At 40.0% G+C, this 14,470-nt stretch overlaps 1 protein-coding gene and 1 pseudogene across 1 annotated transcript in view; one reads left to right on the top strand and one right to left on the bottom strand.

The window, feature by feature from the left end:
- GRIA1 (glutamate ionotropic receptor AMPA type subunit 1) overlaps positions 1–14,470 on the top strand; it is a 201,907-nt gene that overhangs the window by 143,233 nt on the left and 44,204 nt on the right. Inside the window, exon 5 of the mRNA XM_087954175.1 lies at positions 3,028–3,081. Coding sequence (XP_087810301.1) covers positions 3,028–3,081 — 54 coding nt within the window. The remainder of the gene's footprint in view (positions 1–3,027; positions 3,082–14,470) is intronic.
- LOC148132086 (endogenous retrovirus group K member 8 Gag polyprotein-like) lies at positions 11,634–13,005 on the bottom strand (annotated as a pseudogene).

Here is a 14,470-nt window from a genome sequence, read left to right as displayed (position 1 = left end):
ACTAATCCATTTGGTGATAATTGTAATGCCGAGGAATTTTATGACATTGTGTAGCATTCGCCAGTTCTCACCTGGGAAATTGATATTTAATTGAAAAACCAAGAAAGAAAAGGGAGGAAAGTGTGGAATTGAATTTGTATTTGTATTGGGTTTTATTTATAGTTGGAATTCTAATAAAAGAAATGGAGAGAGAGTGGAAACTGGCTCAAATAGTTTATGACTGCTTTCCATCTTGCCATTCAAAAATAGATAATACTGTTACAACTCTTCCGATCAATGTAAATCAGAAATATATGGAACAGAACGAATTGACCAAGGCAATGATATTGATTTCACTAAGGCAATAATCTACCAAGAAACATGGGAGTATTGGAAGCCATTAAATGGTTTACATTGACAAATTATCCGCATTTATATCCAGATTATAGTGAAGTGAGAATGATTAATGGTTCCTTAGGCAATGGTTAATGTTCCTTAGATAGCAAAATCATATATTAAAGTACAGATCTACAGTCATTGTTTTGCACAACTTCAGTTGGAGTGCTCTCAATATTATATAACACAAGAAGATCAATTGTAGCCATGACCACTGCACAGGAATATTTATTTAAATGTCCCTTACTTCAGTTTCAATCATTTTCATTGTATTTTTAGAAAAATGAGAACAATTATATGATTTCTGGATGCTGCAACTAGACCATACTAAAAAGAAAATGCCTGTTGCATATAAGGCACAACAAGAATCAGTGCCTTTCTGCTTACTTCTATGTTTAGGATAAGTGATTTGTATCTTCCTGCCATTCTGTAGGAGATATAGACTAGAGGTTATAAAGGATACTTCTCAAGATTTCCATTGTGTTCATCATAGCATAAATAGCTCCAGTTGTTTAGACTTTGATAAAGTGGCTTTGTATATGTGACAGAAGTTATGGAGTGAACCACAGTCACGATTTTCAAAACCGATTGGTCATATTTTAATGCATAAAGTTCATAAACAATTTGTCATTTTCTTAAAACATTTAATTGTAGATTCCAGAATGAAATTTCTAAGTTCAGAATTATATACTTTCACAAAAACAATTTAAAAAATACCAGGACACATCTGTACATTGTGTGTGAGCTCCCAGAGATCTTATTATTTATTCTGTTAAAAGCAGAATGATGGCTTAATTAATGGTGAACCTATGATGCACATGTTAAAGGTAACATGCCATAACGTTTTGAGTGACAGGCCAGATTTCACAACATCTGACAACTATTTTTGAAAGCACATCACATTCTTATGTGATTTGTGAAGAGGCCATGTGAGAATGAGTTGTGCTCTTCTGCAGCTTGCAGAGCCAAAATCGCAGGAGAATGGAGCATGATTTTGCAGTTTTCAGAGTCTGCAGAAGTGCTCCGAAGCTACTTCAAGAATGAAGAAGTTGTGTGCCTGGAGTTGGCTCAAAGTGTCAGTATTTAAATAATAATAATAATAATAATAATAATAATAATAATAATAATAATAATAATAATAATAATAATAACAACAACAACAACAACAACAACAACAACAACAACAACAACAACAACAACAACAACAACATTTTTGAGGGAGCGAGGAGGGTAGCATGCCAGCAAATTCAAATTAGGCATTTTTCCAAATTTTTTACACACTGAACCCAAAAGGTTCACCAAGCCCAAATGTTTCATTGCTGGCTTAGCCCAACCTTCCCTAACCTGGATACATTCTGGATATGTGAACTTTAATTCCTTGAACTCTTGACAAAGGTGGCTGACATTTTTGGAATTTGAAAGCTACATTTCAACAGGGATCCAGATTGGAAAAGGCTGGAGTGGTTGATAGAAGATGGTCTGATCATTACAAAAGTTCTCACAGTTTGAGTTAGTTCCAGATTTAATCAAATTTTGGAGAACTTTTAACATTAATGATGGCTTAGAAATACTTGTAAATAAAATATCTTCTTTTCCATTGGATTTATTAAAATCAGCTGGGGTATTATATTACACAATATGTTCAATTTCAATGCATCTTGTCTCAGTGTGATCTAAATTTCAATCCAATCCAGTTACTTCTTTCAGTGCATAGTTCTAGTTTTGCTTGTTTTTTTCAAATAATAGGATAAAGATTTGCATTTCTTGTATCTATGAGCCCATGTAGCTCCAGGAATTTGCAGTGGTCATTCTCAGGGCTTTTTCTCAGCTGCTGAATTGTAGTGCTCTCCATCCATACTTGAGTTGACAAAAATCTATATTGGCATGAAATTGCTGTCCCTATTGCTAATTCCTATTATGTCTCTGTTGCCTATATTTCAAATCATCACAGTCCCCGGATTTCTGACCAAAGAAATGAGTGACATGGATTACACACACCTTGGAATAAAGAGGAAAATACTCTTTTAATCCCTTAAGAGCTAAGAACAAATTTTGACTGTCTCATTCATGGATTGAGATGTGATAACGCTGTAGCCAGAGCCAACAGCAGGAAAACATGGTGTTGTCATGTCATGCTTGGCTGTCACTAGGTACAAGTAGGAAAAGGCTCAAAATGAAATAAACAAGTTCTCCTTTGGGTATTGCAGCAAAGCAAAGGAACAATTCATTCTGTATTTTGTTTGCTTTAGTTTTGCCAAATGTGAATATGCATCTGGGCAACATCTTCATCTTCATAAAGTTTGCCTGATGATCACAATTAATTGGCTCGTGAGACAAAGAGTACATGTTAATGCTTATGACCTATTTGAAGGTATCCCGTGTTTGCATTTTCCTTTAAGGATGAGAATATTTTTATTTTTCAATCTCTCTTGCAAGTTATTATCATGTGGTAGTATGCAGATCACAAATTGTATTTGAATGTAGGAGTTAGAATATAACTCCTGTATTCTTTAAGCAGCTATTATATTCTTTAAGCAGCATCAATTCTAGTGAAACATTTCTTACTTCCTCCACAAACAAGGTAAAATTATTAAAGAGGCATTTCTTAATTTGCCAGTAAATTGTTTTTATGTTTTATTTTTTCAATAACAGATAATCAAGCTTGAAAAAAACGGGATAGGATACCACTATATTCTTGCAACTTTGGTAAGGTGGATCTCACTTACTTTTTACCTATAATGTGTATGTTTTGATCAATTCCTCTTTACTGGTTGTAAAAAATGCTGCATACCTAGGAATAGTTTTCATCATATTGTGATGGTATGTGGTGGTATTCTAATAAATTATTTGAAGTAATTAGTAACATAAACTATCCCAGTACAAGGAGGAGGAAAATAAGTTCTTTCTGCGCCTATCTCTTTATTCTCATAATTTCAGTTTATGCTTTAATATCTCTAGCAATGAATCTGCATGACATCATCTTAATTCTGTTCATAGCTTTTGTTAAGTTGTTTGAGTCAAATGCTGATGAAGATTCTCAGTCATCCAGGTGCACCACTCTGGAAGTTGACTTATTTTCTTGTTGATTTGAGATATTTTGCTGCCCATCCAAGCAGTTTCTTCAGACTGAACAAGATTATTTGGGGAATCTGAGTGGGCACAGCGTTGTTGGAGTGTGTCAACTCCTAAAATTATAAGGGGTATTCCCACACCAACCTCAGGGTTTCTTCCCACAAATGTGTGACAGTATGTCTATGAAGATTCTCAGTCATTCAAGTGGAATTGTCTGGAAGATGAGTCATGGCAGCTAAAGTTATTTTCTTGTAGGTTTGAGATGTTTGTGTAAACTTTTTTCCTATGGTGAAAAAAAAGTAATTTTAGACTTCTTTTATGGAGGATTCTCTTTGGAGATAAATAAGTTAAAATATGGGATTAAATGTTACTTTTATTGTAACATTTAATCTGCAATTAAGGGATGATGATGAAGAAGATTATGATGATATACTCATCCATTTGTTCTGAAGTGTAAGATTTTTAAAAATGTATTTTAAGAAGGAAAAATAATGTTGCATTACACAGACCCAATTGAAATATAAATCTAAATAATTATCAACATACTGGTGATACGTCACTCTAAACTGTCAGATGACCTCTCCCAGCATCTTCAGTTAAATGTTAAACAGGAAAAAAGAGAGACCCGAGGCCTGTGTACCCACAAAGTAATATGTATTTTTTTTAATTTTTTAAAAACAATACACAAACAAACAAAACATAGGATGTAGTAACATAAAATATCTTTTCTAAAAGAAACAAATAAAACATCTTATTTAAAAAGAAAATAATTCCAAATTATCACATTTCTATACAAACACAATTTAATATGTATATTTATCTTATCTGATCAACTTCATATCTTTTCCCAACTTCTCTTTATTGCTCCCTTTCCTTCTATTTAATTGTATTTCTTTTGCCTTGAATTATATATATTCATTGCATATAATTTCATTAGTTCTCTTCAACATCCTTGCAAACATAGACAAACATTACACAAAACATAAATACATAAAACTTCTTTTTGGAAAGCGGCTTACCCCGGGTTAAATCTTTTTGTACAGACATAAATCAAATTCGTACTCACTTAATATACTATTTCATATCTTATTTAACATTCTATATTTTCTATATATTTTCTCTCTCCTATTCACTCTTTTAATTCTATTTTATTTATTTCATCTCAATTTAAATAATTATACTTGCATCTTTTGTCCGTTCTCTTTCCATCATCTATTTATCCTTTCTTTCTAATACAATATTTCTCCTGTAAACACTGATTGAAGTATGACAACTTTTTATTTTTCCCCTAAATTTAACACTTAAAATAATACATATTTTCCATACTGATTCTGCTTCATAAGTAATATGTATTATTGAGGGCCCCAACTGAGAAAAGTATACCTAATTTGGCCTTCATGTTTGTGAGCAATAGGCTAAGTAGAGAAGTATTGCAAAATGAGAATGGATTACATTTTATTAGAGATGAATGTTTTTGTTTTCAGGCCCCCAAAACTGAAAGAAACTTAATTTGTACCCCAAATCTTTTTAATTTTACAGGTTTAATATTAAAAAATATTACAAAAATCAAGAGCAAATTATAAATGTGCATAAACATGAATCAGAAATCTTTAAGCAGTCAGATAAATGTTTGTTGTCAAAAAATGTTTGCAATTGGGGATCTTTCCTGGATTTCTCATGAGGCCTGTAGTCAGAGGTGGGCTGCACTTTCATTGATAAGGGGTTCGCTGGTTGTGAGCGTGCACTTTAGGTCTGAAACACAGCTTCAAACAGGCAGCTAATCAACTCAGGCAGGTCCGGTGAGTATAGCAGAACAGCGTGGAATTCATCTGGGAAGCCTGGGCAGGGAAAAGTTAGTTATTTAGAGAAAGGCATAGCACAAGAGTTGGTGGGCGGGCCCAGCCAGAGATCACAGCTAGGGGTTCGCCCAAACCTCGCCAACCATCCAGCAGCCTACCACTGTCTCTAGTCATTTTCTAAGGTTTGTTTATTCTGTACCTGTCAACAGTGGTGTCCCCCAAGGCAGTGTTCTAGGACCAACTCTTTTCATACTCTACATAAATGACCTCTATGATCATATCAAGAGCAACTGCATTCTCTTCGCTGATGATGTAAAGATATTCAATAACACAGACAATACTGCTACCCTTCAAAAAGACCTTGACTATGTATCAGAATGGTCAAACATATGGCAACTTCAACTCTCAACAAATAAATGCTCTTTCTTACATATTGGCAAAAAAAATCAGAAAATAAAATACAGGCTGAATAGTCAAGACCTTGTTGATGATCCAAACTCTGTCAAGGATCTTGGAGTACTCATCTCTAATGACCTAAGTGCTCGAGCCCACTGTAACTACATAGCCAAAAAGGCGTTAAGAGTTGTTAATCTAATCTTACGTAGCTTTTTCTCTGGTAATATTACACTACTAACTAGAGCATACAAAACATTTGCTAGACCAATACTCGAATACAGCTCATCAGTCTGGAACCCACATTACGTATATGATATTAACACAGTTGAGAAAGTCCAGAAATATTTCACAAGAAGAGTTCTCCACTCCTCTACTCGTTGCAGAATACCTTATGCCACCAGACTTGAAATTCTGGACCTAGAAAACCTAGAACTACGCCACCTTCGGTCCGATCTAAGTATAGTATATAAAATCATACATTGCAATATCCTACCTGTCAATGAATACTTCAACTTCAACCATAACAACACAAGAGCAAACAATAGATACAAACTCAAGGTTAATCGCACCAAACTTGATTGCAGGAAATACGACTTCAACAACAGAGTGGTCAATGTCTGGAATGCTCTACCTGACTCTGTGGTTTCTTCCCAAACCCCAAAAACTTTAACCTTAGACTGACTACTATTGACTTCACCCCTTTCCTAAGAGGTCTGTAGGGGGAGTGCATAAGTGCACCAACGTGCCTACCGTCCCTGTCCTATTGTTTCTTTTTTTATTTTTCTTATATGTATCCATGTATTCATTACTATGGTTTTACTTATACCTATTATCTTGTAAGCAATTGACAAAAATATAAATAAATAAATAAATAAATAAAATCTATATGTCAGAGGCACATGGTTTCCACATGTCTGTAGTTTCAAACTCATTTAATTTAGGCCACCACACAGCTATAAACTGGTCATAATTACTTTCACTCTCAGCTAAACTGCTTTGCATTCAGTCAGTGCACCAAAAGGGAAGTGTTCCATGTCCCATTAGAAATCTCAAGAGTCCCCTCAGCAAAAGAACAGATTGCGACTTCAGTCAAGTATAGCATTCTATAGTTGCCTTCTGAGTCAGTGGTAAACATTTGATTTTTCATCAAGCAGATTAAGCGAGAATGGACTTTGGTTTGTGTTTCTTTATGCCTGAAGAAAACTAGGATAGCCTTTTAAGCCATGTACAAACCACACAGACAAGCTGCTTTATGGGGACAGATAGATTTAGAAGAAAAGAGGCAGAAAGGAGCCAGGACATGTGCGTTCTCTATGCTCTTCAGTCTCATCTGAGTCACTTAATAAATACAGACAAAGCTGCAGGAGAGGTTGCCTTACGAAGTACATTATTGCTGGTATAAGCCATTCATAAGAAATGTGTGCAGAGAACCTCCTCACTGACTAATCAAAACAAGATGTAAAGCTGCCACGAAAGATTCAGCTAAAATGACATCTGAAATGCATTGGACCAGTTTGAGTACAACCTACAAAAATAAGCTCTTAGGGAGCCCAAATAGCCTTGAAATATAAATAGCTAAGTTAGCATCCACACACTCTTCAGCAGTCACTTGATGTTGCCTAAATAAGAAAGTTAAAGTAAGTGAAAATGGAAAGTTGTTCAGATGAATGTTGGTGGAGATTCTTTGTCACCCAGGTCATACTGTGTTTCCCTGAAAAGAAGACCTATCCTGAAAATAAGACCGAGCATGTTTTTGCACATGTGCCCAATATCAGCTCAACTCCAAAAATAAGCCCTACATAAGTGTCTGCACATCTAGCTGCTGCTTATTCCATCTGGTTGCTTGCAGTGCCACTGACATGAGGTGAGGTGGGAGAGTGGAGTTGCCCCATGTGCACACTAGCTTACCTCAGGGCCCCACAGCCAGGCCTTCCACGCCCCAACAACTGCCTTGCCACACAGCAATGGCTCCAACAGCCCCATCCAGCAAGACCTCACGTGGCCACTTCTTCCATCAATGGCATGGCACCAGATAGGAAGCTGAGTGATATGTTAGTGTCCTGGTCAGAATGCAAGGCAGGTGTCAGGGCATGGATGGCAGGGCTTCAAGGGCCCTGAGGTAAGCCAGTGCGGGGCACATAGGGCAGCTCTCCCATACCTTGTCTCGTGATCATGGCACTGGCACATCGGTTGGCCTCCTGCTCCAGTGTCACACTGGTGTTGGAAGAAGTGGGCCAGTGGCCATGTGGGATCTTGCGGGACAGGGTTGCTGGAGCCGCCACCATGGTGTGAGGCATCTGTCAGGGCATGGATGACCTGGCTGGGGGTGGGCATGAGTGCGAGGCATGTGGGGCAGCTCAAAAAAAATAAGAACATGACCACCCCCGAAAATAAGTCCCAGTGCTTATTTCAGAGCCCAAAAGAAAATAAGACTGGGTCTTATTTTGGGGAAAATATGGTAGTTGTATCAGTGGTGCTTTTTTTTAAAGGCAGCTGGACTGTTTTGGAAGAAGAGGAAAAGATGGTGGAGGGATGGAAGGATAGGTACGGATAGTTGAGGCTGGATGATGGGGGATGATAGAATGGATGGGGTGGAAGGATTGTATTTTTGCAGTTATCTGGTTGTTAGTTCTCTCGCTTTAGGTTGGAAGGAAGGATAGGTGGAATATAAAACATTTCAAATGAAATTTTTAGAAGAGATCCAAGGAGTTTTAAAAACACTAATGATATTCTATTCTATTCCCACTCTAAATGCCTAAGTAAAGGTCAATATTGAAAACTTTAATAAGAACTGGATAAAGTTGGTTAGGTGGGATCAAGTGATGATTCTCAAGCCAGCCAGAATAGATGTCTCTGACTTTTAAAGCTGGGGAAAAAGAAGGGGCAAGAAAAGACTTGGAATTTTCAAACCAGGATTCATAAATATATAGAGGCAGAACACTGCATGTGTGACTTCTTTCTTGTCTGCAGTGTGGTGGTCTCTCATGAAAAGAAGACACAACGCAAGGCTATCTCGGGATGAGAGCTCAGAGCAAACCCTGAAACCCTCTTTTATTAGAAGCAATCTTTGTTAACGTAGCAATTTTTGATAACGTCCTATCACAAACGCATTACATCACACAAAATGCACTGATCATTCGCATAAGCATACAAAGCTGCAAAGTTTAAGTTTGCTACAGTTCTGGTTAAGAAATGGCAACAATTTGTCCTTGCTCCTTGCTTCGTGTTCCAGCCAACCACCGGAAGGCTCCGTTGTCCTAGCACGTACACAAAGAACAAAGAATAATTCCCACATCTCCCCTGTTTTTCCTTTTTAAGAGACAGGGAGTGTTTTAGTCCCAATAACAGTCTTTGTCAGGCGCGTAGGCAAGAGTGCTGTGCATGCTGATGTTATCCACAGCGTTCGTGACTTCTTCAACCATCACAAACATCTTGTCCTCGTCTGGGTCGTCACAGGTTGGCTCTCCTATCTCATCTTCGGATGGCAGTGGTTCATATGTGTTAGTTATTTGTTGATTCCAGAGAGCCATTACCTGCGCAGTGGCTTTTTTCTCAGCCAAGAGGGATAAACTGTTAGAAATAGTGCATACAAAGATGGGTAATACACAAGGCAATACAACACATCCCGCAGCAATCATACCAATGAGCGCTACAATAGCTTGCAAACCAGGCAATTTTGGGAACCAGGATAATATTTTGAGGGCCTCTTACTTGAGCAGAGTCAATAGGTGGGGTGTACCAGTAGTTGTAAACAGTGGTGGCCCCCACGTTAGTCCCAGACACCTTTTGAAAGATATATTTCTTTTCCTGTAGATAAGATCTCTGCCAGCTGTGTGAGCTGCAGGTAACTCCTGCAGCGTCGTTAGGACCTTGACCTTTGCTGATGGCAAGGCAAGCATCAAAGCATACTGAGGTGTTGGTACCCCCCTCCCCTGAGTGACATTATGGGTTATGTACCCATTTTTTGTTTGACTGGTTGAGAACATTCCTGCAAGATCAGAACTGGAGCCACCTTTGTATGCATAGACATATAGGGATGCTGTAACGGGTCCCACTGCCTTAGGCTCATAGCACTGAATGCCTTCGGCAGTGTAACATCGCGCATATTGAGTGTTGTTATGCAGACAAGGGGAGACCGTCGTGGAGTTGCACTCAGGCTTCAAAGTATGATAGATCAGGGTGGATTGGGTTTTCGTTCCGCTGCGAGTAGTTTTGATGCAGGCGTCGCAGGAGATGGGGTGGCTGTCATATCGGCAGGAACGATGTGGAAGCCCAGGAAGCAAATGATGAATGCAGCCGGCAGCTTCATGATGCTGATGTAGGCAAGGCTGGTTTGGGTAGAAAAGGCCTCACTTGTCGTCCGGGGACCCAGGTGGTGGCGTTGTTGTAGGAAACAGCAGCGTATCCTTGTCCCCAGGTTATAAGTTCAGCAGGCCCGTGCCATGTGGGATCTGGCAACTGTCGAAAGTAGACTGGAGGTCTAGGAGCATCCTTGGATGGAGAGCAAAAGTGTCGAGAGGCGGCAGAAGAAGCAGGTGTGCCAGACTCATTCAGGAAATTCAGTGTAAATAAGCACAAGTTAAGCTTGTTTTGCAGCGTGGGTAGCCCTGGGGTGAGTTTCCCCATCGAGTTTTGAACTTTGTCAAGAGCATTCTTTAGGGTCAGATTGTTTCTTTCTACTATGGCCTGCCCTTGAGAATTATATGGAATGCCAAATTTGTGCAAAATGCCCCATTGTTTACAAAAGGTAGCAAAGTTGGTACTAGTATAGGCGGGGCCATTATCAGTTTTTAATTCCGAGGGCTTTCCCAGGAATGCAAATGACCGGATGCAGTGGTTAAAGACATGTTTTGTGGTCTCTCCTCTTTGCGGGGAGGCCATGATGAACCCTGAGTATGTGTCCACTGAAACATGGATATATTCCCATGGTGGAAAAGGCGCATACTGGGTTACATCCATTTGCCAAATTTGGCAGGCTTTTAAGCCTCTGGGATTTACTCCCATTGGCAGGGCAGGGGCTTGCTTGCTGCAAGTAGGGCATTGTTGAATAATTGCAGCAGCCTCTTGGGCGGTGATTTGGAATTCCTTCATAAGAGCCCTTTTATTTTGATGAAAATAGTTATGACTGTCCCAAGGGGTTAGGGGAGAAAGAGAGAAAGCAGATAGAATAGTAACAGAGGATGCGGCTGTTAATTGCTGCAATGCAAGCAATTTATTTGCTGGCAATGGCCATTGATCAACCCAAACAGGAACATCCGTGGTTAAGGTTAAGCGAAGGGGAAGAGGGTGAGTCATTCTAGCTGCAATTTAGCGCCAAATTGAGAGAGCAAGTCTCTCCCCCACAAATTCGTGTGAAGGGGGAGGATGACGGGCTTAATTTGTGCAGTCCCTGTGAGATTTTCAGAAGTCACAGGGAGCCAAAATTTACTGATGCGAGCCGTTTGAATCCCTCCTACACCTCTTAACGATGGGGAGGTCTCTGTTTCCCAGTCTGCAGGCCACTCGTCAGAGCGTATCACCGAGACGTCCGCACCAGAATCCAGAAGACCGGTGAAGCGGCGACCCTTGATTAAAGCCAAGAGTGTGGGCTTAGTTTCGGTGATAGATCTAGTGAGGGCAAGCACATCAGAGGGAAATTGCGGTACCATGATCATTTTTGCTACGACGTCACCCTTTTGTAACTTTGTTGGAAGAGTGGATAGCACAGAAAGGTTAATGGCTGAGAGTTTTGAGGAAGGATAAAGCAGATCGGGAACCACAGAGATTCCTTTGAGGAGGGCATGAGGGTGAGATTGTATAAGAGCAGTTTTATCGGAGGAGAAGGAGGCAGAAGGAGGAAGCTGTGCACCGACAGAGAGTGGTAGATGGGGAAAGGATATGAGCACATCTTCTGCCACTGATAATTCATACACAGTGGATGGTATATGGGCAGTCTTGGGAGAGGGGCTAGCTGCCGCCCCTCTACTCGCTTCCCGAGGGTTCAGTTTTTGATCAACATTGATTAGCCCAAGGATAGCCTTTTTACATTTCGGGCAGACTGTTTTTGGTCGAGCATCTCTACTGGCGGAGGGCTTTACTGCCCCCTCCTCCGGGGCTCGACATTGTGATTTAAAGTGGCCGGGCTTCCCACAATTGTAACAATTACCAGATGGCTTATTACCTCTGGTGATAGCTGCAGCCATCATTTCAGAAGTGTATTGGTGTGTTCCCACCACCCTGCAGGCTTGTAGGACTAGAGTCATCTGGAGAATTAATCAAGGGAGTAAGCAAGGTTTTACAGTCTGCATTAGCATTCTCATATGCCAATTTAAGAAGAATTTCTTGCCTCATTTGTATTTAAGAAGAATTTCTCGCCTCATTTGTAATTTGCCTTTGTAGGGCCATTTGGAGGCGTTCAATAAAATCGTCATATGTTTCATTGGAATTTTGTAGAATTTTTGCAAAAGATTGTGCGGAGGTATGAGGGTTATCCAAGCGAGAGAGAGCAAGCAGAGCGGCTTGTGCAGAAAGGTTAAGAGCATTAATAGGGCTATTATATTGAGCTGTGGGAGCAGCAAAGGCACCCTCTCCTGCCAGTTCATTTACGGTAAAATTCGGATTTTGAGCTGCCAATAGGCAACAATGATGGAGAAACTCCGATCGCCATACAACAAATTGAGTCCCTGTTAGAGTCATATGAAAAAGGCTATGCCAATCAGCTGGGATCATTATATGGGCGTTAGCCATCATTGTAAATAATCCCATCGTAAATGGAGCCTGAATACCATACATTTGTACAGCTTGTTTGATATCCTTGATTAATTTAACAGGGATGGGTTCCCAGTGTGGGACGTTTTGTCCCTGCGCGTTCTGCGTATAAACTAACGGGAACGCCGATGGGCAGTCGGAGTGATCTAACTCGCCAGTTCTAACTCCCGCAGTGATGGTGGCATGAACCGCGCCCATAGGAGGGGGTAAGGCAGGAGAGGAAGGCACAGAAGGGAGAGCAAGAGAAGAAGAAGAGGGATTGGGTGAGGGGGGGTCAGGAGAAGGGGGGAGGTTTACCGACCTCATTTGCCTCCGGGGGGGCAGTCGGTTTAAGAGACACAGGCGCCACAGCGGGGGGCAAGAGTTGTACAGCAGGATTCACATAGGAGGGGGTCCAGAAAGGGGGCCAAGTAGGGGTTGCTCTAGAGAGGAGAGAGCCTCAAAAACCACCCTCCAAGCAATTAATATAGACGAAGGGGCCCTAGGACTTGCGTGAAGGTATTTTCCAATCTCCTTCCATACTGTAGTTTTGATACTGCCTTTAGCCGGATAAGAAGGGCAGTGTTGCCAAATGTATTCTAGGAGTTCCTCAATAGAGGTTTTTGTGAGGGGGGCATGAAGGGAGCCTCCCTTTTTAAAGGTAAAAAAAATTTGTTTGGTCAATTCTCTGATTTCCTGAATGTGAGCTGCCTGCTCCTTAGAGAATCTACCACCCATACTCATGAGGGATCCGTTGTCGCCAGCGATTCAAGCGGATGGGGTGAACCAAGTCTATTCCAGACGATGAGAATGGGTGTGCCAAAGACGTATCGCTTTTGAGTGGATCACGTCAGGGTCACCAGTTGTGGTGGTCTCTCATGAAAAGAAGACACAACGCAAGGCTGTCTCGGGATGAGAGCTCAGAGCAAACCCTGAAACCCTCTTTTATTTTTGTTAACGTCCTATCACAAACGCATTACATCACACAAAATGCACTGATCATTCGCATAAGCATACAAAGCTGCAAAGTTTAAGTTTACTACAGTTCTGGTTAAGAAATGGCAACAATTTGTCCTTGCTCCTTGCTTCGTGTTCCAGCCAACCACCAGAAGGCTCCGTTGTCCTAGCACGTACACAAAGAACAAAGAATAATTCCCACACTGCAGTAAAACAGTCAATCTAGCATGTGAAACTTCTCTCGATAATTGGTTATTATGGGCTTGACTTTCCAGAGAGCTATGTATGGTATCTCAAGCCTGACAGCTTCAACTAAGAATTTTTCTTCAATTCAAGGGATTTTCTAGGATCCTTCCAAAACATTCTTCTATTCCTTCTATTCTGTTTCCTAAAATGCACTTATTATGAAATATATAATGATGCTTACATTTTGCCATCTTTACTGCAGTTATTTGTGAAATAACAACAGGGAAAGGGAAAAAAACAGAATCTGAAAATACATGCCACTAGGTAGCATCCATATTTTTCCCTGAAGCGTTTTGACAGCTCCCAAATGCAGGACACATGTTGATGACTGACTTTGCAAGATAGTCCCACCATAACCCTTCTTTCTCTTCTCCTGTTACTTTGCACTGCAACGTAAAATATAAGAACGTCACTTATTGTTATCCTATTAATTAATCAAAACAGAAGCACTGTTTTTCCTCAATCAACCCTAAAATTATCTTAAATTTTGCAAAATAAAAATAAACACAGAATTACCCTACTTTTCAGTAATATGGTTGTCTGCTAGGGGAGAACTAGCATGGCTTCCAAAAATAATTACCCTAACTACTTTCCATTACCATGTACCTCTTTCTACTTTGATGTGTAGTTTGAGTGCATTGGCTATTGCATTTCTCTATTGTTCTTTGATGACACGATACTTATCAACTGTTCAGTATTTATGGCCTCTCTTATATGCCTAGGTGCACATTGAGGTGCAATCATATTTTGCTATGACTACCTGAAGCATCATAGGCTGAATTTCTTGTGAATAAGGAATTACTCTACATCAGGCATTCTTCCCAATTAGAAGGCTCTGCAGATAGCCTGATTTTTAGACAAAACCCTGAAACATAGTTTTAAAAACCCTCACATTCAGT

The sequence above is a fragment of the Notechis scutatus genome, chromosome 2 (assembly GCF_049901735.1).
Source record: "Notechis scutatus isolate UNSWTSFEM ecotype Mainland chromosome 2, rNotScu1.2, whole genome shotgun sequence".
NCBI classification, from domain to species: domain Eukaryota; kingdom Metazoa; phylum Chordata; class Lepidosauria; order Squamata; family Elapidae; genus Notechis; species Notechis scutatus.
This window is presented reverse-complemented; position numbering and strand designations above follow the sequence as displayed.